Here is a 24,366-nt window from a genome sequence, read left to right as displayed (position 1 = left end):
AAAAAAAAGATAAACGCTGCAATTTCTTTGAGCACTTGCGCAACTCGTGCCAACGTACGGATATAAAGCATGACCTATGCGCGCATATAGTATGAGTACGACCGGGTGCCAACGTATCCATATTCCATTTAATCTGTTTTAAAGTTGTGTCCGGTGGTATGCGTTAGTCTTCATATCTTGTCATTCTCATGAATGACGCTCTCTTCCAGTTCGGTTGAAACAGTTCCGTGTTTTCCCGGCAAGGTCAAAAACAACTTTGCCGGGAAACGAAATCGGCGAACGATGACTTTCGGTCGACTCCCGAGGAAAGAAAACAACGTGCGAGAAATGCAACTGGAAAAAGAAGCTGCACGGCCGGTATTCGAGTGAACGGTGCCGGTCGTCGCCCGCCACGACGAACTTCGACGAAAGTGTGTGGCGCCTAGTTGCCTGCGTGCTTGCATGCAACGGCCACTGCCTCCGTGATCCGCCGAAAACCACGTCAAAAAAGAAACGCGCCCGCTTGACTCGTCCGAGCAGCAGCGCAAAAAGTGAACGCTCGGCGCTTCTTGTGTCTGGCGTGGGCCCTGCCCCGAACAATGAACTCGCCGAGCGAGGCGGCAGGGGAAAGGAGGGGGGTGGGGGGGCTTCCCCGGAGCGGAACGAGTTAAACAAAGGCCCGCGCAGCTAAGCTAGGGCGGTCACACACACAGCTGTCTGTCCCGGGTTGCCCACGAGGGCTGGGTGATTGCGTGGAGGTCCTGGTCCCTGAGTCACACAAGCAGCAGCAGTGTGAGCGAAAACGCCGCCTTGTTTACACCGTCGCATCATCACTCGCCCGCCCTTCCCTGTGCGACGGCGGGTTCTCTCTCCAAGGCGTGTTCCTGGAAGTAAGGCAGCGCCGTAGAGAGGGCTCGGCTTGGCGGCGGGCCGGATAAGCGAGCAGACGACGGCGATCACCTGGCCAAACCAGCCTGCGCGGGCATCGCAGACGGCGGCAGTCGAGCATCGGCAGCAGCAGCGGAAAAGCGAGCGGACGCGCTCTGGCAAGTGGCGCCGCCTGACAGGACGCGTTCGAAGCTGCGGCGTCGTCGACCCTCCTCTCCAAGTGCTTTACTCTTCGGGAGGCCATTCTCCCGGTGACCAGCTGATTGGGCGGTGGGGCTCCACCGAAAGCGTCCATTGGCAGGCGCCGCACCACGTGACTGCGAGAGGCGTCTCGCATTGGGCGGTGGTGAGCGGCGCTCGTGACGTGGCCCCCCTAGCAACAGGGGCCAGCCGGAGGATAATGGTGGCCCAGTGCAGCGCAGCCGAAGCGGCCGAGCGTCCATGTCCGCGCTAGGCCTGGGTCTCTTGTTCGGCGCGGCGGCGGCGGAGCGGGCGGCGGCGGCTGGCGGCCGCGGCGAGCGGCGGTTATGAGTTCGCGGGAGTGCCCCGCGATGCCCCTGTCGCGGACGCGGTCCCTGATCGCCAACATGAACGGCGGCTCGGCGCCCTCGTCGGAGGCCGGCTACCTCGAGAAAAACGCCGCCAACAACAACAACTCGTCGGCGCTCGGCGGCAGCAACGGGTCCAGCCTGCTGCTGCCGCCCATCAAGAGCCAGACCATCGCGGGCTTCAAGTTCCAGTCGAGCGTGCACAAGCTCTTCGACGTGGACCAGAACGGTGATTCGCCCGACAACAAAGCCGGCGGCACGGGCAAGACTCTGGTGGCCACGCCGGAGCAGGTGATGAAAATGTACATGCACAAGCTGAGCCCCTACGAGCACCACGAGATATTCAACTACCCGCAGATCTACTTCATCGGCGCCAACGCCAAGAAGCGCCAGGCCACGCCGGGCACCCCAAACAACTGCGGCTACGACGACGACCAGGGCTCGTACTTGCACGTGCCGCACGACCACATCGCGTACCGCTTCGAGATGCTCAAGGTGATCGGCAAGGGCTCCTTCGGCCAGGTGGTCAAGGCGTACGACCACAAGCAGCACCAGCACGTCGCGCTCAAGATGGTCCGCAACGAGAAACGCTTCCACCGGCAGGCGCAGGAGGAGATCCGCATCCTGGACTTCCTGCGACGCCAGGACCGCGACAACTCGTTCAACCTGATCCACATGCTGGAGCACTTCACCTTCCGCAACCACACGTGCATCACCTTCGAGCTGCTCTCCATCAACCTGTACGAGCTGATCAAGAAGAACAAGTTCCAGGGCTTCTCGCTGCAGCTGGTGCGCAAGTTCGCCCACTCGCTGCTCCAGTGCCTGGACGCGCTCCACCGCAGCCACATCATCCACTGCGACCTCAAGCCCGAGAACGTGCTGCTCAAGCAGCAGGGCCGCTCGGGCATCAAGGTCATCGACTTCGGCTCCTCCTGCTTCGAGCACCAGCGGGTCTACACCTACATCCAGTCGCGCTTCTACCGGGCGCCCGAGGTGATACTGGGCGCCAAGTACGGCATGCCCATCGACATGTGGAGCCTCGGCTGCATCCTGGCCGAGCTGCTCACGGGCTACCCGCTGCTGCCCGGCGAGGACGAGGCCGATCAGCTGGCCTGCATCATGGAGCTGCTGGGCCCCCCGCCCCAGAAGCTGCTGGACCAGGCCAAGCGCGCCAAGAACTTCATCAGCTCCAAGGGATACCCGCGCTACTGCACCGTCACCACGCTGCCCGACGGCGCCGTCGTGCTCGGAGCGGGCCGCTCGCGGCGAGGAAAGCTGCGCGGCCCCCCGGGCTCCAAGGACTGGGCCACCGCGCTCAAAGGCTGCGACGACCCGCTCTTCGTGGACTTCCTCAAGCGGTGCCTCGAGTGGGACCCCGCGACGCGGATGACTCCGGCGGCCGCGCTCAGGCACGCCTGGCTACGGCGGCGGCTACCGCGGACCCCCCAAACCACGGCCTCGGACTCGACCACCCAGCGATCCTCGGTGTCGTCGTCGCGATCGGTGATCGCGTCCAAGGCGACCCGACTCGGTGACGAGCTCGCGAGTACGCTCAAACTGCCGCAGATCGGCAACACCGTGTCGTGATGATGACCGTGCGTGGATTTATTTTTTCTTCCTCCCCCCTCCCTCGCAAAACCCACCCTCCGTCACGTCAAATTGAGACCCGGCTTCCTTTGTGTCAAAGCCCGAGACCACCATTTTACTCCTGCGACGCCGTGCGAAGATCGCCGCCGCCGTGAACCTGACAGGTTTGGCGACGGCCCTCCCGCCACTCAAGAACCATCCCTGTTGTGGTGCGGGCTTTGTTTTGTTCTCGGGGTTTTCTGCGGTGGAAAAAAATCGGGTGTGCTGTTCCGCTTTGGTGGTGACGGCGACCATGTGCGTCGACTCTCCGCTAGTGACTCAAGTCTGCGGTGTGGTGATAGACCCGTGGGCGTAGAGCGTTGTAAGTACTACGTCACCTCCCTATCCTGTTCACGACACCGCCACGGCACTCTCCCTCAAACCTGCGGAGTACCACGGCGTATCGCAAAAAAAAAAAAAAAACGCGAGCGGACAAGACCAACCTGGCCTGTATCGGCAAGTCGAGCTACATCCCTCTTCTAATTCCTCCGCCTCAGCACTCCTCTCTCTTTCGTTTCTTCATCAAATGAATTTTTACAGCCGAATCAATTGGCCGATTATAATAAGGCCCGCCCGTTTACAACGGAGCCTGCTTTTGTTTCTCTTTAACCCTGCGTTCGTCTTACGAACGGGCGCATATAAATTTTTACTGACGCCTTTCCCAAGAGCTTTGGTTTGGGCGGAGGTCCTTTGTTTTGGATGTCCTGTTCTCGTAACAAACACCTGTCGTCAAAATGACGATGTAGCACAGTGCTGGCGGTCGGTTGTGCTTAGAATTCTCGACTCGTAGGGTACGACGCTGTGGTTTGTGTGTGTGTGTGCGTGTCTCACGATTTCTGTGTAGTGTGTTTTCTTTCGGGGTTGAGTCAGGGATGAACGCATTTTTAGGCGCCCCCTCGTATTGCCCGACCTCGCCCGGTTTTTGACCTCATTTGACCTCTGTGCTGGCACTGCCGTTTTATTTAAAATGATTTGATTCACCTCTTTTTTTTCATCATGCATGAACTGTGTACGCGAGAGCGGTTGTAAGAGAAAAAAAAAATCGGGTCTGCAAAAGCGGAAAAATAGGGGTTGGGCTCGGTTGATGAGGGTCTTGACGATGAGAGAAAAAAAAATTAAAGAGGAAGCGCAAAAAGGAACGCGATTGCCGAAAAAAAAGGAACCAGTCCGCAGATCTGTGATATTTTGTGTACGGACGGCGTTTAGCGCGCTGCTAGCCCTACTTGAAGCCCTACATTTTTATTTCGCTCGGCGCGGCGCGCCGTCTTTGTTCTCTTCCTAATGCACGTTCGTTCTTACCACCCGCTCCTCGGGTTGGTTGGCCGCCGCGTCGGTTGCGCGGGCACTTTTTCGTTCTCTCTTTTTTTCTTGGTTGGTCGCGAACTCCTCTTTCCGGTTATATTTGGGTTGGAGCGAGGTGCTTGGCTACTTTTTCGTTTTTTTTGCCTCCTCCTCCTCCTCCCGCCCTCTCTGCTTGCGAGCGCGCGGCGTCGCTCCGTGAAAAGAAAGACAAGGCTTGGCGCCGCGACGGCTCCGAGCGTTGCTCGAGGCCCGAGGGGCGCCGCATTGTCACCTAGCCTTCGCTGTCCTCTCTGTCGATGATGATCCTCGGTCGCGGAGCCGCTCTTCTTTTTTTTTTTCCCTGCCCTATCTCTCGAGAGGTTGGGAAACAAACAAACAAAAAACTGAGTCACCGGAGCTGGCTTCTCGCGGTGAACAAAGTGGGCCGCCATGTTGGATGCGTGCCCCCTTCCTCGTCCGCGATCGCTAGCCGCGCTGTGCGCCGGCGGCCTCGCGTTTCTGTTAGGCTCCTAGCGCTAGATTTTTTTGTCTTCTCTTTCACTTCTGGGCGTCATTTTGAATGTCGAGGATTGTGGTGAGCGTGCCTGATTAGCGGCGTGTTTAAGTTCCACTTCGCTCCCGCCTTTTCTTCTTTGCATCCTCTTTTTTTTTTTTTTTTGCTCCCAGCCCAGCTCGGTAAAATGAGACAATACTCATGTTTTTCTCTTCCCTAATCGTGGTGACGGCTCGACGCTCCAGCTAGACCAAAGAAGTATCGGAGGAACAACACTACTCAAATGTTTGCGAAAAAAGCGAGAAAATAGCGAAAGAGCGGCGTCCCCCCCCCCCCCCCCCCCCCCTTTTTTTTTTGTACTGCCCAACGTTTTCAAATCGTGCGGGATTCTTTTAGCCCGTTTTCGTTTGCAAAGACGGATGAACGAAGGAACTACTGCCAATGTCCTGTGATAATTGCAGACTATTTCTCAGCGCAGTGTTTTATGTGCGCCCGTCTGAACTGCGCTTGGCGGGTGTCACTTTGAACGCGCGATCCCCCTGACTTTTTCGCAAGTACAACGTTCCACAATGGCTGGTTGAATGAACTCTGGGCAACGGCGTCGCAAAACACAGAGGCTGGGGCGGTGGGGGGTCAGTTGTTTGTGGGCCTCCCTCCTTCGGTGGCTTTGGCTACAGCGCAGCTTTCTTGAGCAGCCCACGCTTGTGCGAGCTTGAACAAACTACAGAAGAAAGGAAAATGAAGGCAGATGTAGGGAATCGTTCCTGCCTTACCCAGTTGCCTGCTGCAAACAGCTGGTGTCGACGGGTCTCTTGTTTTTAAAACCCTAACCAATCGTGTGAGTAGTTGATTCGGACGCGACTAACGTCTGTGGTTGTGAGATTGTGGTGCTCTTGTAGACATTCTTTTCATTGACCTTCTTGTAGATAGTCTGTGTAGATCTGACTTAATGTGCTGTCCTGCGTTTCGGACTATGGGTGCACATAGGTGTACCATCATTAGCACCACAGGCTTTACTCTGCTTCTGTGCCGCGCCCCCTGACTATTGAGCATTGTTGGTGTTTTTGACACATGTGTTCATGCCAAGCATTGCACAAACGATGGCAGTGGGAAGCACTGATCATATTTTTTTCCCCAGCTTTAGTCATTTTGCTGCACTCTTTTCGGTTGCACAGTGAGGCCGACGCTGCAGTTTGGGTGTTTCACTTCCTTTTCGTTGTGAAAGGAAGAATTGTTGCTCCCTTGCACTCTCGTGAGCGCACTGCTATTTTCTTTCTGCATTTTGTCATCTTCATGCTTTTGCTGCACATTTTACAGTGAGGCGCTAAATCAAGGACTTCAACATCTTGGCAATGGGATCATTTATGTTGATGCATTCATGTACAAACAATGGTGACTTCACTGTTTGTTAGTGTTCTGGCATCATAATCGTAGTTCATGCAGTTTAGTTTTTAAAACAGAGGCAAATGGATTGTAGTGACACGTATCTCTTTTTTAGAATTCATTTTGTTGGATTGCTTTCGGCGTGCGTAGCTTGAATAGTGGGTGTTCCAGCTGATGTTCTCAGTGGCACAGGTGGTGCGGAGGGGTTGGGGGAGCGGTCGGTGACCGATTGGTTGTTGGCAAACATTGTGGCAGCTCCAAAGTGGCTGGCTCCCGGTGCGTGCATGTGGGGCCGCACGACAGACAGCCTCCCTTCCAGTCGGGCAAGGGGTTGAAGACCTCCGGCACTTTTCATTAGTCAGCCGTTGCTCTTTCAGGAGCACCTCCCCGCCCTATCCCTGGCATTGGATCCTTGCCCACTCGTATGGGTCCCGCTGCTTGCCGGCACATCAAGGCCCGCCGTTTGCAGTTTAATTTGGTTGGCAAAGCTGGGAGCCCTACTGATGCGTGTGGTCTCTTTCGAGCGTCCCTTCTTCCGCACGGAAGAAGCCCCCCTTTTGCTGCCCCACTGTCCCAGTTTGCTCCGCGGGTCCGGAAACGCTGGCAACTGCTCCCTTCTCTTCCTTGCCGCTCTGTCTTTGACGGCGTTGGTGGCACGGGAAGCCTGGCTCCCCCGGGTCCTTTTTATAGCTGCGTGCAGCTTTTGTTCCGGTGGGGCCGTTTCTCGCTTGTGCTGGGACCACCTCTTTTGAGATCCGCAGCTGACCTGCCGTGTTGAGCACTGTTGAGCAGGCACTGCATAACGCGAACAACCATGTGCTGTAATCGCAGCTATCCAGTGCACTGTGCTTTTTGTACTTGCCTTCCCTTTTTCTCGCGCACTGACTATTGTGACTGTGGATTCCACTCTTGCTGGTTTTATTACGTCGTGCCATCTTACGTGCACTCATTCTCCCGAGCGTTTGAAGAAACTTCATGTTTGCATAATGCTGTGTGTGTGTGTGGATGCAGTGAGATTTCTCTTTGAATGCAGACCCATCGCACACAGTGCTTCGTTAATTCTAGCCGCTAACCCCGTTCTTCCCGTCTTTTCCAATGAAAAAGCTTGAAAAAGAAAATTATTTTAACTCTTATTTGCATTTGCTTCAAATCTGGGCACCTCTCAACCCTCTCTCATGCGGGGAGAAACTGTGAGGGTGCTGAGATTTGACCAAAGGTGGCTGCAACATTGCCAAGAAAAAGCTCTAATACGAAAAATTGTTTTTTTCACATTGCACCACAAAATTGCAGCTCTTGCTTGGTTGTGTTTGTGCCTCATTAACCAGCGCCCCTTTTCTGCCACACATCTGCACTCTCTTTCTCCCGATGGTGCTCTGTTGCATTTGCTATGTCGCTCTTATGGTTTTCTGTTTCTGCTTGTGCTTGCGCTAGGTACTTAAAACTTGTGCTACATCATAACCATCATTGTAGCCAGTAGCTAGTAAATGCATAGCTATTGCGCACAAATTTGAACAAGTTTCATGCATAGCAGTGCACTTTGCTCCATAAAACCTGTAAGGTAGGCATGTTTTCTGCAAAGTCGCTTCTGATGAACCAGCCTCTATCATATCGGTTGAGAGCCAGTTTGCGTGCACTTCGCTCAGCATATCCAGAGGTTGCAGCCTTGCCTCGTACATTTCATTTGCATTATGCAAGCATATAATGTTTTTAGCAGCGCTTTTAAATCCCAACTAATTGGCAAAGGTGAATGTAAGATAACAGATGCAGTAGGCAAAGGCTGGCACCACACAACTGTTGTTTTCATTTGTTTCTGTTAGTCTTATTAGCTGTGCCGTTGGGTTGGTCCTGGTTGCAACCATGTTGCTGTAGGGATAGAGCAGATTCCAAAAAAATGAAATTGGTGGTATTGGATGAGAATCGCTTTATTCTTTTGGTCTTGCTATGTAAAGCACCAGTCAGCACCCAGGAAGGAACTGTGTTGTGAACATTGGACATTTTCTCTACCACTCCAAAAGTAGCATTAATCCTATTAGGCTGAAGGGCATGGCTTATGCCATGCACGCAACTTATGTTAGGCGGCAGTTGATTATGCACAGGATGTTGCTTGTCATTAGGAGGAAAAGTAGCAGAGTTGCTTGCTTAGTTGTGCTTTACAGAAAGACCTGAAACTTTCCATGGGAGCAGACTTAAAGGGTCACACACTTTCTGAATTATTAAACTGTGTGCTAGAGTTGCGTTTATGCTCTAGCTGTTTTTTGCTCACAAAGCTAGCTGATGTATGTGCACTAGTCAGAATTGCAGGAGAGATCAAAAAGGATGGCAATGAAAAATTGTTCCGAGATAATCACTTGAGATTGAAGGTTTAGGTTTATGCGGTAATATGTCCCAAAGCGACTCAGGCTATGAGGGCCGCCGTAATGGAGGGCTCCAGGTAATTTTGACCACCTGGGGTCCTTTAACATGACATTGCTCAGTCCAAGGACCTCTAGCATTTCACCTTCATCAAAATGCGACCACCACGGTCGAGATTGAAGCCCATGGCTTTTGGGTCAGCAGCCGAGCACCATATCACTGAGCCACCACAGTGGCTCTACTTGAGATTGGAAAGATTCGTTGCAGGCTTACTTGAGGTTCAGTCGGATATAGTTAAGGTCGTTAGGATTGTAAGCATACCTTCTGCGTATTTGCATGGTCGTGGCTTCACGGCTTAAGAAGTTGTGTAGAATTCAGCATGGTTGATGGAAATGAAGCAAATGGTGTGCCGGCATCTTTAGCTGGTACCATGATCATTACCTTTCACTGCAATGGAGCAATGCATGTACTTACACGACCGGAGATATGAAATTCTTAGGTTGCGAGTTCGTTCAGTTGAACAATGTGCATGCCATCAGGAGTGCATATGCCTGATGGGGTATTCTGAAATAGTAATTCTAATGGAACTTGTGTTTTAAAGTTTTGATTTCAGCATTCCTGATGGAAATGAGAGCTGTATGATGTGCATTTGTAAGCACATGGCTCATGGTGCGTGCCTATAATGCCGTAATCATAGCTACTCTGCTTCACATGTGTTGCGCACAGTCTCAGCAGCTCTGGGAGTTACGAATGAGGGTGAATTCAAGGTTAAAAGTTAAAGGAAAGTGTGTTGGAGCTTTATTTAGTAGGTCTGCACAATGTAAGCAGCCCTGTAAAAATTTGCATAGACACTCATTTGAAGACACCTTAACCATGCTTGACTGGCCATTTTTGCTTCTTTCAACCCTCGCGCTCGTTCAGGACATTAGCATGCCAATTTTCTTGGTCTCCATGGTTTTCTGGTTCGGATCCACTGATCTCCAGCTTGAACCCCTTTTCACCACCAGGGGCGGCCCTTTGCTAACAGATTTCCTTACTTCATCTCTGTACCTGACTCCCGTCTCTAACTGCGTTTTTTCCTTCTTCCCTTATCCAGCTGTTCTCTGCATTGCAAGTCCTGCATGTGTCCATTTTGTCGCCTTAATTTAGATTGGGCACTGTCAACTTCCATTTATGAATTTATGCTCCTCACATTCGCTTTAATGTCACACCCGCTTTAAGTATTCGCACCAAGTTTCCTTTTCTTTTCTGGCTTGACCAGTTTTGGCCCTGTGAGAGTAATGGCAGAACTTGGGAGTTAACTACTTTCCTTTGAGAGATTTTGGTAAGCTGATGTTCATTACTTGGTAGTGTCTGCCAAATGCACTCCATACCTAGTCTTATTTTCCTGATGATTTCTCTCCCGTGGGCCGGGTCTGCTTGGTTTGAGGTAGACGTGCTAACTGTTTCCAATAATTAATATTTTTGCTCCCTTCACCTGGCTTTTAGACACTGCCTTTGTTTTCTTTGTGTTAATTTTTAACTTTGTTGCAACATGTCACCTAGCTCACTTGACTGAACTGTGAAGGGAAGGGGAATGAGGGGCTCATTACGACACATATAGTTGACTTCGCTCTAATGACTGAACAGTGTCATGGGCAGATCTGAAGCTGTTGATTTACACCCTATTAAAGGGTTACTGAGGACAAATTGAAGTTTCCCTGTGTTAATTGATTAACGCCTTCTAATCACAAAAAAGCTACTGGTGCTAAATGAGGAGCTTTCATAAGCAAGTAAACAACAATTGAAATACAGGAGTCACTGCCACATGCCTCTTTCACAAGGTGACTACTGACTTCAAAGTTGTGTGTGTTTTATTTTGTTTTTTACAGATCTGTGAGGCTTAAACAGAGTGCCAGTCACTTACAGTCAGTGGTCACGGAGCCCCTAATGCGCTCAGCATAGTTGTAACATGAATGGTCTGATATGATCAGCGAAAACAAAAGAAATATTCAATTTTTAATCTCAAATTTGTCTGCAGTAAATAGCCTGCTCGACATTTCAGACTCTAATGTGGCTAAAAACTTCAATGAAAGGTGGCCTCTTTAATGCACTTACTGTTTACAGGGCCTAACTATCCATTCAAATAAACTGAAAGTTCAAATTAAAGAGTTTTGAATTAATGTGAGTCACATCCGTAGCTGCCATACGATTGCCAACAGACACACAAAAACCAATACAGTCAAATTTTACCGAGGACAAAAATTTGATGGAGTTGACTTTATTGCCTTTTTTTTTCTTCCAATTTTTGTAGTGCTTCGAATATTTAGACTTGCAACAATGGATTGACATTGCTTCCCTCCTGACCCATTTTTGATTGGTACAACCTCAACTATGCCGGTTGTGCAGTACGCACATAGTTTCAGAAATCGAGTTCGTGCTCAACAGTTTCATTATGTTCTGCTTGCATGACTTGTAATGTTTTATTGCTGTAAAAAAAAAAAAAAATCAACGCCACGTATAGAGGCTGGTTACATTTCTATATGGCCTGATTGATGATATAATTGTAACCTGTTGCTTGGGATCACTGCAAGGTCCAGCATTGCCCCCGTGGTATTATGTATGATGTCCGTAGGCACTTCTAACTTCGAAACATTGCAAGCCCTGCAGCCTCTGCGTAGTCAAGGCGTTTAGGAAGTCTTGTGTTTTGCAAATTGTCTTGGTAAACATCACATTCACCAGAGAGCAGGATATTACACTGGTATTATGTCAGGCCTTCGACGCATCTTTTCTTGCGAATCAGTGTTGTGCTAGCATTCTTTAATATGTCTGGCAGAATTGAGGTTATGAGACAGTGCATATACAAGTTTGTTGCCTAGATTTGCAGTCACTGCCTCCTAACCTGAAGCTTTCTCTCTGGGCATTGCTTGCGAAGCCATTCTTACTTTTCTGCTGAAGCTATTACTTTCCGCGCATTCTACGGCTTTGTTGGCAAATCTCCCTATTTTCTTCCCCCCTTGCAAATTGCATGTTCTGAACCACGTGTAGCGACATTTCTGATGAAGAAATTTTCTATTAAAGGTCTACGCTGGCCGCCCTTTTTTTCTTCAAATTAATCCGAAAAAAAAAAGGGAAAACATTGTGTGTATGGGGCTGTCCTCGCCAGGAGTTGTCAGTGAATCTTCTCCTGATCTCTTCCCAGATGTTCCCCAAGCAGAGCTTAAAATGGCGCGGCAAACTTGTACGTCGCTTACACTGAGGCACCTAAGAGAGCACAGCACATTTCATTCATGTCATTCATTTTTCACGTTTTTCTTTCCCCTGTCTTGCTTTTCCCTCCCCTTTTCACTCTCTCTAATGTGTGGCAGTAGATGCTCTGCGCATTTGCCCTAGGAAACAGCGGTATTAAACTTGACGCAGCTTAAGGTGGTCCATGCCAGACGCCAGGGTCCCTTGTTTGGCTTGCTCAAAAACCCGCCTGCGCTGTTGCTTGGCGGGCCCAGCATTTAAATAGCTCCCACGCAGCTCTTCTTCACCCTGTCAGGGCGGGGTGTCGATGTGTGCGGCACCCCTGGCCGTGGTGGCTTGGTGTTGTATAAGTTGTCGTGCAGCCAACACCGATCTCTCTGGGGCTGTCGTCTTCCAGTGGTGGGGTTGGTTCTATTTAGGAAGAGGGCCGCAACTCACTGCGACATTGTGGCGGCCGGGTCACTGGAAAAAAATGGTTCCGTTCTCGTCCCCGTGCTGGCGTAATCGACCGTTCCTGGTTTCTCATGTGGTTTTTCTCTTTTTGTTTTGGAGGCCTTCGTTGCCACTGCCGAGGCTCTCGTCTGCGTTATTGGCAGCTTGGCCCTTCTGCCTTCTCAAAACGGCAAAAGCCCCATGACCATTTTCTGTCTTGTGGTTCTCGTTTTGCGTTGCAGCGTGCGTTCTTGTCTCCTGAGGGTCACCATGTTTTCTTTGGCGTGAACTCGCTCAGCACTTCTGTCTCTCTCTGCATTGTGTTGAAAGAGGGAGTGCTTTGTCGGCATGGTTGACTTAGGACGAGCCTAGTAGGCTGGTTGCCGCATTTGGGATGGGGAAGCAGAACAGCCAGCCAATGTCGCGCGTCCGCTAAGACTCTCGAGCGTCAGGCTGCGAGTCGCTTTTTCTCTTTGCTGACAAAGCACTGCACTCTTGGTGGTCTTGCCAAGAAGGCGTGACAGGGTGCGGTTTAGGCTCCGTTATTTTATCCGCCATAGCTGAGACACTCGCTGCAGGCAGGATTGCGGTAGCTGGAGCAGGCAGGAATAGGCTTTTTCCTACATGCTTGCTGCATAGGGCTGTTGGTTCTCATGCAGGCTTCCCTGTAATTAGTGTCTTGAACAAAACATGTTTGTTTCTTATTCTTTTTTTTTCTTTTTGCTCTGGGAGGTGTCTTGCTTGTGGCGAGATCACTTGCAGGGTGACCCCTGGAGTTCTGTGCAGTTTGGTCTGCATACACACATCTTGTGGACGTTTGTTAAACTGTGTATGCTTTTGCTTGTCGCTGATGTGAACTTTGTGAGTTGTCGTAGTCTTGTGAAATGACGGTTGTTGCATCTGGTGCATCTTGTGTGCAAGGCCGTTTTAGAGGGTGGCGAAGTGCAGCTTTTATTTTTTTTAGGTGCCATACCGTTTGCAACGAACTAAATGGAGCAAGTGTTTTCCTCGACTTTCATTTGTCCTTTGCATTAATTGACAATGCCTCTTCTGGTATAAATTTTTTTAACGAAAGATGTGAACAGCAAATTCTTTAAGCAAAGTGTGCTGTCCCATGGCTGTGCTGCGTTTAGCGTCAACTCACACTGATGAACTTGGTTTGTTTTGAAGGCAGTAAATTGCCGGGCTGCTTGTTGGCCTCGCTCGCTTAGGTGCATCATTTGGAGCAACTGTACACTTGTTAGGGACCCATAAGTTGGTGCGTGGACCTCTCTGCAACACACCACACAGCTCTCTGGTCTCGTGTTGAGCTGCACTTTCGGAGCTGTACGCTTTGAAGGCGTCTGGCATTGTTGACTTTCCGTTCCTCTTTTTGCAGCGTTCAAGTCGGTAGTTCGTGTGTGTGTGTGTGTCAGTGTGAGGGGGCAAGGCACTACTCGGTGACTGTGCGCTTAGCCTTACCCCCCTTGTCTCGTGTCTTAGTAAACTGCCCGGTGGTTGTTCACCTTGGGCTTATTTGTTTTTGTTTTTCTTGGTCTGGGTTTTGGGGGAGGAGGTGACGATGCTCTTTTTAGTCAAGTGCAGGTGCCACGTGGATCCGTGCACCTTCAGCCACGGGCGGCGTCAGTGTTGTGTGCTGAGCCCTGTGTACAGAGGACGCTTTTGTGAGTGCTTAGTGAATTGTGGAATGCGGCATCGTGGACTGTCACTTACCGTTGTTGTTTCTTTTTTTTTTGCGAAATAGTGGCAGTGGAAATAGCATGTGTGTGTGTGTGTGTGCGTGTGCATTTTAGTGTGTGCGCGCGGTTGCTATGTGAACTTCCAGCATTGTACATATGTGGACTGGAATTAAACAATGTGTGATGAACTTTTACACACTTACGTTTCCAGTCTTCCTCTTTACTTGGCTGTCGTGGCAGTGAGCTGGCCTGACGGCTAACTCGGCCCTGCTCCGCCACTAATGTTGATCTGGTATTCCAGAAGATGGTGGAGAAAGTGATCAGTCAGTTACTTGCGGCTCGAAGATGAAACGCAATTGGTAGGCAAAGAATAGAAAGTACTGCACTTCTACAGCAAAGTTGCATAGGGCATCAATGTTCGTTATAAATGATGTAGTTGCTCGAAAAGGCCCGCTTTATGTAGAGGATGTTTTTTTTTACTTTCGGAAAAAACCACGCGAAAACCCGACGGCCAATGAAAATTGCCGGTCGAGGCGGTCTCTTCGCGGATCCGTTTCGCGCCTTTTCTTTTCTGATAGAAACCTATCGCGCATCTGCAGTAGTCCGAGAAAGTGGATAATTAAGTTAACTAAATTAGCGTGATTCGCGTGCGCCTTCCTGGCTGTTTGCTGCAGGTGACCGCCAACAACGCTATTCTACTTTCTTTCCTGCATCTCGAGCGGTCATTTTCTTTTCAACCCTTTATGATCGCGGTAGCTGTCAGGCCGTGACTAAAGGAAGCAGGGCTGTGGCAAGGCCCGGTAGCGGAACCTTGTGCGCCGCCATTTTGCTGTGCTAGGCTTAGTACCGGTGTAGCTTTAAGCGGCCTCGGTTTATGAGGCGGGTTATGTTTATGAATACGGAAGAGTGCTAACGCGAAGAAAGAACCACCAGCGGAAACTGCAGCACTCGGCTGCTTTTTGTTGCTCTATGAGAGCCTGCTTACGCTTTTTTTTTCCACCCCTCGTTCTCTCTCGTTTCTATTTAAAGGGTGTAAACAAGGTGTTTTCCGCTGCTCCCTTTCTTGCGAAGGAGATCTGTACTAAAATCGTGAAGAAAAAGGGGCTTTTAAAATAGTTCGAAATGAAAAAAGTTGTTGACGATGCATAACGCAACACGTCTTAGTGACGTCATGCAGTACGCGAAAAGGCCTACTCGCGTCATTGGCATCCGTATTCCAATCAGGTGGCCCGTGGTAACAGAAAGCTGTTGGAAATCGCCTTACGGCGTCCCATATGCACGGCACTGATCCAAACTGCCGTGCTGCAATAAAGCGCATGGCAGAGTTCAATTTAGAGCAGCTTCATTGCACAACACAAAATCTTTTTTTTTTTTTTAGATTCTGTGTAGGTGCAATGCCGCGTCACACGGAAGCAGTCTTCATTCGTATTGGACTGACCGAGACATTCTTCTTGATAGTGGTATAGTGGTGAACAGCTAGGCATTATTTGCATTATTGCATTATTTGAACTTTTCTTTCAAACATCGTCTCGATATATTTTAAACTTCACGCCTGTCTTTCTTACGTAACCGTTTCGATAGCTGAGGAACAGTGTCGAACATTTATAAAGTCACTAGTGTTCGCAGAGCGGGCCTCAGTACGCTCTGGTGTTGCTGGTTTTGCCCTTTTCGGTACGCCGCACCATGACACCGATGCCCATTTGTTAGCTTTTTTTTTTCTGCTGGTCTCCTGTGTCACTGCCTTTGAAACCTTACATGCCGCCACTGCTGAACGTGCCCTCAGTCGACCGTCCCCTTCACCGATTCCAGGATACGAGTTTGTATAGGCCACGGCAGATGCCCAAAAGCGACTGGCGTGTCGCCTGCTCCATTTCTGACCGTCCCGGATTCACTGTGCGACGGAAGCAAAATGGAAAGCCGGTTGTCGCGTCCCGCCAACGGCCAGCCAGCCAGCGAACCAGCTGAGGTGAGGGGGTGTGACATGCTGTGACCGCAGGCCGGCGTAACTGGAGTGTTACGCGCGAACACAAGAGGGCCTGGGTCAATGACGCCGCTGCGTGCGCCCCCTTCTTCCCCTCCAACTGCAAACGTGAGGCCATTTACAACATGCGTCCTTCAGCACCCTGTGCGGGGGTGAGTTTTTATATCGCACACGCCGCGGTGTTCCCGACGTGATCGCTACGCGCTTCGTTGCACAGGCGACGATGCCAGCAGCGCTCCGAAAGATACGCGCTGAAGCAAAAGAAAATCCCGCGTAGCGCTTATACGGGGGCAGAGAGATAGTATGCAAAAAACCGGCCGCGCCAGTATTGAAAGCCCGGCTCGCTTGCTGACTGTCGGCAGGTTTCGTATCCCGCGCCGACGCGCGGTGACACCGAATGTGACTGGCCGGTGACGTCGCCTGCCAACTCCAATGGCGGCCGCCAGTGCTCCGAGCAGACGACAAGCGCAGCATGCGACGACGCGTCGAACCGGGCGTGTGCCCGGAATCGTGAAACTCGCCGAGCTCGCTTCTTCTACTTATTCTGCTCTTTCATTCCCAGTGCGAGCCCGTGCGCGCGCACACGCGTGTACACGGTCCGTTCTTTTCATTTTTTTTTATGTACCGCTTCTTTCCCCGTCGCTGCTGCCTGCTGTTCCAGGGCGCCCACTACTGCAAATCCCATGCAGCGCCGGAGCGGCGGCCAAAATTGACAGAGCGCGCCAGTGGCCCCCTACGCAACAGAAACTAGTCCCCGGTTCGTCGCGCTTTCTTCGCTGCATACTGAACGAACGGAAAGCTGCCTGCTCCGAACTTCTTCTTCGCAAAGATGTGAGGTAGGTGGTAGTATTTCAAACGAGTCGAACACCGTTGGCTGCAGACGAGCACGGCGACGTTTTGAACGTCTCTGTGCGCGCGCGGGCACCGCGGCGCCATCTCGGTCTGAACCGGTTGGTCGGTCGCCGTAGCGGGCGGCGGTTTCCAGCGCCCTGCACGAAATTGAGACGAAGGGAACCGTTGCCGCGCTGGGTTCCGCCGCCGCCTGACCCAGTTCGTGTGGGAGGAGGCTAGCCGCCGTCCGATCGATAAAAACGCCCGGCCGGGGTCGCGCGGCGCTCTCGCCGACCGACCCGGGATCCCCGGTGGCGGCGGTGACTGCACGTTTCGCCGGCGAATAAAATGCGTGCTGTGCCTCCTCCTCCTCCGCACTCTCTTGCCGATGTGCACCGAGTTACGTTATGGAAGGAGGGGACAGGTGTCGCGTTGTGGCCGCGTCCGCTCATGCATGCACGCATTCTTTTCTCTTTTTCTCCCCTCTGCATTGCCCGAACATCAGATTTTTTGCTGCGCTCTGATGGAGGTTGGCTCGAACAAGTGGGGCCGACAGCGCGCGAATCTTGGCGAGAACGCCTGAACACCTGCGTGAGTTCGACTTCCGATCATGCGTACACTGTGCGTGGTGTGTACTTGCGCTTATACTTCTCTTTTTTTCACCCCTTTCATCATTCCCCTCGCCACGCCGGTCAGATGTCCACCTAGGTAGAGAGCTACCGCGCCTCCCCTTGTTTTACAGCCTGAAACCAAACCGTCCGGCGAAGTTTTCGCTAGTCGACTGCACTGCTGTACTCCTTCGTGCTTTTATTCGCCGAAGACAGACGCCTAAGGGCAAGTGCATATGATTAAGGTAAGGAAAGATACTAGAACATGGATCCTTCATGCCTCCTTCTTGTCCCGGGCACTTCACTGGCTTATTATTTTTTTTTTTTTTTGAGGGCAGACAAAACGGAGAGAGTTGGTTAAAAGGTTAACTGTCTTTATTTTCCTGCGCGGTAGGCTCATCGTTCAAACTTAGGACCCTCCCAATTTCCTGAAATTGCTTTTTCCCCCTACACTAAAGGAAGTAAGTAAGGAGTTATAGCTCTCCTGTTGCAGTGGTAGATTTAGAATAATTCACTTTACATTGCAGTGACAGCCTACGGCTGAACGAATACATTGCTGGCATGAAATGCTTTTGAAGTAGCTTCCTACTGGCAGCGTCTCAGACAATCGTGTGGGGCCATATAGAGTTACATATAGTTACGTGCAGTTTTATAACAATTTTTCGCACGCTCCGGAGAAGTGCCATTCGGGCCTCTGATCTCGGAAGCCGACTTAAAGTTCGTTAATCGCTGGTCTCTTGGGCTCGCGAAGTTCGGAATTTTACGCCTACGCTACAGCAGGCCTAACCGGCGCCAGCAAAAATCGAACTGGCTGACGTCACGACGCAGAGAGGGAGGGTGAGGCAGTGATTGTGAGCTCGGATAATCCGTTGCGAATTGATTTCTCCACATACCTCTACGCAGCCTAGTCTTAGCGCGCCTGAGTGCGACACGGCGTCGGAGTGGAGAACGTGGAGTGGAAAGCAGCGCTGGATGGCCCGTACGCTTTAAATACGACTAAGCCTATATGGAAGTAAAAAAGGTGTAACGTAGTCAAGGGTTCGACAGAATCCTGTCTGGCGAGGGAGAGGCATAGTGGTGAAATACAACGTACACTCGCCAAAAGATGGTTTATAAAAAACTTAGTTCGACGTTTCGGGACCCGTACGGGTCCCTTGTCCACAATGAATGATGGACGGAATGGGCCGCTTCTTATATGCGCACTTGACAACGCAGTGAGTGGGCGCAGTTATCCGGGAGATTACCCTTCGTCCTGTTAATGACATGATCCGTGGTCTGTATATAAAAAGATTCTAAAAGCAGTCGTGACGATGTGGGTTTCATGGTATCTAATATTGTGGCGTTCTCCCAGTCAATGGTGTGGTTCTTTTCTTGAGCATGCTCTGCCAGCGGGTTCGATGAGGTGCGACATTTGTTGACGTCGTTCTTATGTTCTCTTAATCTTCTTCTGAAATCGCCTGATTCGCCAATGTATGATGCATCGCAGTTTTTGCAGGGGATTTTGTACACCACTCCGGGGAAACGTAAGCGCTCCAGACGATCTTTCACGTGACAGAGCTGTTGTTTCAGCTTGCTGGACGGCACGTGCGCAATGCGCACGTCGTATTTCGAAAATATCCGTGCCAGAGCCTCACTTGTCAGAGCCTCAAAGGTGTAAGCTCTCTAGCGCACCTCTTAGGGCCGGGCTCGGTTAAAAACCTTCATAAGTGCTCTAGTAGGACACAACTTAAAAAAACAGCAGTTGTTAACACTGGGCGACGGTTCGCGGCGTACTGTATTACTCCGCTAGCCAATCACAACAGTGAACGAAATCAGCTTTGGAGGGTAGAAGTCGGTGGGCCATTTGGTGAGACATGAAGGAGCTAAACACCGCAGCGGACACGGGACAGAGAAAGAAGACGACACAGGGCGGTACTTGCAACCATAGAGTTTCTTACTATTACCTAGAGGGAAAGCTGGCGACCCCTCTATGGGAGTTTGCATGGAGACCCCTCGAGACCACTTCAGCCACCATGGGCGCTCAAAGCATCATGGGGCGGTGAGCTACCGACTGCGGAACTACAACTTTTGGCCAAAAATAATAAAAAAATAAAGCTGTTCGATAACTACAAATGCCCTAACATTCAATATCTTGTCTAATGATTGCACAAAACGAGCAGAAAAGCATTTAAGTGCAAAGTTTGCCCAAAATAAGAGATGAGTAGCTTTCCTATTGGCCAAGTGATGAACACTAAAAAATCTAATATTTTGTAATTAACAGGCGCATTTTTAAAAGTAAATATGTTTTCAAAAAAAAATGTTGTTGCTTAGATACTTTAAGAGGTTTTTTAATGGCATTTCGGAAGAGTAAAACCTTTTATTAGCGTCGTGTGTCGTTGCGTTTTCACTACTATGGCTTTTGCACACTGCGTTCGCGCGAAAGTCGTCTGCGCACACACGGACAGCGTTTTTGGAATGAAACATCTCAGTAGCGACACCCCGTGTTCCTGAAAAACTACGACTGTTCCGCAACAAGTAGCTCACCGCCCCATGATGCTTTGAGCGTCCATGGTGGCTGAAGTGCAGCGCCGCCAGCTTTCCCTCTGGGTAATAGTAAGAAACTCTATGCTTGCAACTAAAGTTTTATTTGAAACTTCATGAACTTCATGGCTTTTTAAAGACAGAGGCACGTGTGATGTTACAATCAGGTAAAAAAGAAAGAAAAGCAACAGATAACAAGACGTAACTGACAACAATGCACATGGAAGTTATGCAATGCGAGTCATGCGAGTCACAATCTACAGAAATCAGAAGTATTAAAACGTTATGCGATGCTCATCATGCGAGTCACAATCTACAGATATCAGAAGTGTTGTCTTCTTTCCGTGTCCCGTGTCCGCTGCAGTGTTTAGCTCCTTCTTGAAATCAGCTTTCTAACGTTTGACTTTATTAAACAAGCCAGGTGTCAAAATTGTAGAGCTTATAACTTTTTTCTTCTAATTAACTTCTCGTCTAGGTCGCAAGAGAAGTTTTAACAACGGACTACTTTTTTTGTCGTGGAGGAATTTGCTTACGTTTCAAACGGTAAATACTCCGCCCTTTTAGTGATGGAAATCTACCCCAGGGCTTGGACTGCATGCCCTGCCCTTAAAAGGGCGTGCGCTGGAGGACAACTCACTTCCCCTTAACTCCTTTCGTGTTCTGTTCAGAGTACCTAATCCACTCGTGGATACAGGAAGGAGTTGGAAGGGGTCTTGGGTGCGTAGCCAGTTGCTATGCTTACGTCACACGAAGGCGCACTGTGTCACGCTATTTTGCGGTCTTACCTGCGTCGCCAGGATAAGGCGCCGCATTCTACGGCCTGCCTTGCACACAACCGAATCAAATGAAGATTTGCTTCAGGCAGTAGCTGATACCGATGCGTAAAGTCACAAAAGACACACGTGGCAGTTTAGCCATAGAGACACACTGGCTTCATTTTTTTTTTTTTCAATTTTCCCTCCACCTCACCTCGGTGAGCCACGTGCCTTCGAAGAAACGTTATGGAACTTTCTCATATCTTTGCGGGAGCCAGGTTCAGCGGCCCATTGGGACAGGCGCTCTACCAAGTAAGCTATAACGACGGAGGCTATAGCAGGTGGCGAACCGACGCCGCATCGATCAACAGCTCGAAGCAGGATGCTCAACGGAATGCCCCACGTGTCGTAGGAATTTGCCATTTCTCGGCTGATGTCTGAAACACAGTGAACTGACATTTCGCAATCACTGGGGGGAGCTTTTGGCTTACACTTGAGAGGACAGAAAGAACGAGAGAAAGAAAGAACGAGAGAAAGAAAGAAAGAAAGAAAGAAAGAAAGAAAGAAAGAAAGAAAGAAAGAAAGAAAGAAAGGAAATGAATTAAGTATACCAATCCACCCATTTTTGTTTCGTTGGCTGTAACCTCAAGCGATGTCGAAACAACTCCCCCTCGACACCCCGCTTTGCTTACCCACTTCTACGCTTTTTCATTTGTTTTCAAAACGGCACATGTGCGCTTGTGCAATTTCTTTAGGGCGAAGATATACGCACTTTATAACGCCACGCCGATAAAGGCAAAAGCACTCCTAGGCGTGGGAGGCCGCGCTGGGAACGACGACCTTGTGAAAAAAGATCGAAGGGAGGCGAGTGGTCCGACCGGCCGCTTGGCTTTTCTTCTGCTCCGCGAACCCACGCGTTCGCTTTTATCTACGCCATCTCGCATTCTAACGCTATACCTGCTGCATAGTCGCCATCTGTCGCCCCCTGAATGACATTAAAAGCGCACACTCCACAGTTGCCGTGTGGCATTCACGCAGTGGATACGTAAACAACGCGAGCTGTTCGCTCTGGGCAGCACGCGGCCAGCTGTTTTACTGTTGACCTGCCTTGACCGTGAACAGTTGTTTCTATTACGCCGTCAGCGCTCCTTCGCACCCTTCGCGCGAGATGTCGCCTGCAGGAAATGACGTCACCTTCCAGCAAGGTCACGTGAACCCTTTCACGAATCAGTCATGATCCATGCGATCCACTAATCACTGAGTTTCTAAATCTTAAGGTGGAAGACTTTAATGCCTAATCGTTGTAAGCAGGAGTTGTCGACAGAAATGTCACGCTTTTCAATTGGTCGAAATGGTCGTGACGTCACAGCGCGCGAATTTCAAACGGGGCCAGTTGTACTTTGGCTAGTAACCATGCGACCAATTAAAGGGATGATATAGGGATGCTCCAAGTAAGTGGGACTAAGTTTAGTTAATTAACCAATTAGCCTAACTAATCTTCCTAGTCAGACCAGGTAAATAAACAACACCGAGTAGGAAATTTGCCGAGTTGGGGAAACGAACCAGGGTCTCCCGAGTGCGAGACTAGCACGCTAACCACTCCGCCATGACAGCTCGATGGTTTGGAATGAACAAAGGCGCGTCTAGTGAGTACGGTGTCTTCGTTCACTCCCACCTTCCTCCATTCCCTTAGGGCGAGGTTCAAGTGTTCACCGAGGTGTGCGAGACAGATACATTTCCTTTCCTCAAAAACCAATTTACCGTCGAGCAAGGCGTAGAGCCGAATGGGCGATGGCGTTCTGTGGACTCCCTGGCAGCGTTGCAAGACGCTGTTGCGTTCCACACTCAGAGGCGAAGCTTAACATCTTAACTACACATCAGTGACACAAGCAGCAACACCGCGCCTAAGGCTTCCGTTTCACTGCCAACAAAGTGCCCCCCTGAATTTTTACCTAAAGGGAAAGATGGCGCCACTGCCTATGCGAGTTTCGTAAATGGCACTTCATTCAGCGCGGGAATGCCGGGAAGACGAGGTTTCGTTTTTGGCTTGGCTAGTGTTTGGCCTAAAACGTGGATTGTACCTCGAAATTGTTAATTTCGCCGTCATACGCAGATTATTTAAATTCTGCGTTTTTCAGTTGTTCAGTCGATTTAATGGAAGCGGAAGTTAGGTATTAGGATGGTATGGAAGCATTCACAGCATTTCTTCGAAGTTTGCCTCTAGAATACTCGCATTTTTGCGGCTGAATCCACGTTTTACGCCCAACAATAGCCAAGTCAAGTAAGAAACCTCGTCTTCCCGGCATTCTTGCTCCTCTCCATGGTGGATGAAGTGTAGCACCGCCAGCTTTCCCTCTGCTAATTTGACAAGAAATTCACGTGACCATGGTGCGTGGCCGGAAGTAGGGCTGTAGGCAAGAAACGACTGGCGGAAATTGCAGTGGCAAACAGTATCCCTGGGGCTCGTCAGTTCTCGCGCGCATTCTTACCGGTGGTGGCACCTGTATTCTTGCCACTATTAACTAAATGTAAATCCTCGCATTACTTTCATGACCGTAGCTCGAGAAAACAAACGCCAGAGCGTCTTGTGAGCGGAAAAACAAACCAAATTTTCGACAGTCGACAACACTTCGCAGATCCAATAGTTGCAGTAGTTCGCGTATGTCTGCCCAAACGTGGAAAGCACATGAGGATCGGCCTGCATGTTTTCCCATCTAGCGGGCCGTATTTTTCTTTGTAAGCATGAGGCATATAGCGACATCGCGATGGGTATCGTGATCAGGCAGATCTTGTTCATCAGTGTTGTGTTTGCGGAAACACAGGCCCCGTAAACACAGTCATGTGCATAAATCTTGGACGGGATGACAAATTGGAGCCCTAATAAAAATTGGCCCCGATTTAGTGCGGAAAGCAGGCACAGAAGGCGCCAGTCAGGCGGCCCCTATAGAAGGCCAAGGTAAACGTACTGAAAATAAAGATATAGAAAGAAAGAGGAAGCTTTTAATGTATTCCAGGAAGGGAAGCTGCCGGTGGAAGCAAAGAAACGATGTCGTTCGCAAGAGGGATTAAAAAATAAAAAAAAGTCGGAGCTGATCCAGTGGAGAAGCCGCTCGACTGACACGAATAGCCAGTGGCACCGGCTGGCTGAGCAGACGACAGATAACCGGCGCCAGCGCGCGCCCGTTCTATTATGGCGGCCCAAAAGAAGAAGCCAAAAGCCATGCCAAAAGCCGACGAGCAAGACAAAACGCGGCTCACGTTTGGGAGGGGGTGCTCTTGTATATAGGGCAGAGAAGGGGTGCCCGGTTGTCTCTTTCTAGCCGAACAAGGTCGCCGTAGAAGCCGTTGGTGCGAGAGCTTGGGGGGGAGTTCACGCTCCATTGAGCCAACTGCCGATGCGTCCAGAATGGACGAAAGCGTTCCGTCGTCGACGACTGCTTTGACGTCCAGCGGCCGTCCTCTCTCTTTTCATTTTTTTTTTCTCGAGTCCCCCTAGAGACGTGGTCGATAAATAGCCGTCCGCGGAGACGACCTTAACAGCACACTGTGTTTTCCATTGTTTAACGACTTTCCAGGATTTCTCCTCTGCCAGCGGTCCGTCCTTAACGTTTTATTTTCGTCTGCTCGCTTGGCGCGTTGCAGACGATAAAAAGAAAAGGAACGCGTCGTCTGCTGCTTTTTCGCCACACTTTTTTTTTCTTTATTCCTTACCCCTCGGGCTGTTCTTTCGAAACCTACCAAATGAAGGCAAAACGGCCGTC

At 50.3% G+C, this 24,366-nt stretch overlaps 1 protein-coding gene across 1 annotated transcript; it reads left to right on the top strand.

The window, feature by feature from the left end:
• Positions 1–663: 663 nt before the first annotated feature.
• On the top strand, positions 664–14,112 carry LOC149335648 (dual specificity tyrosine-phosphorylation-regulated kinase 2-like). The gene has a single exon (XM_089552243.1). It carries the CDS (start codon positions 1,395–1,397, stop codon positions 3,000–3,002), a length of 1,608 nt encoding a protein of 535 aa, XP_089408369.1. The 5' UTR covers positions 664–1,394; the 3' UTR covers positions 3,003–14,112.
• Positions 14,113–24,366: the final 10,254 nt, after the last annotated feature.

The sequence above is a fragment of the Amblyomma mixtum genome, chromosome 7 (assembly GCF_055824585.1).
Source record: "Amblyomma mixtum isolate Tamu chromosome 7, ASM5582458v1, whole genome shotgun sequence".
Lineage (NCBI taxonomy): Eukaryota > Metazoa > Arthropoda > Arachnida > Ixodida > Ixodidae > Amblyomma > Amblyomma mixtum.
The sequence above is the reverse complement of the archived record's forward strand: the minus strand, read 5'-3'. Positions and strand labels throughout refer to the sequence as shown.

Bases quoted from the DNA above. Each gene is read 5' to 3' on its own strand.
- LOC149335648 (XM_089552243.1), top strand. From the start codon at position 1,395: ATGAGTTCGCGGGAGTGCCCCGCGATGCCCCTGTCGCGGACGCGGTCC.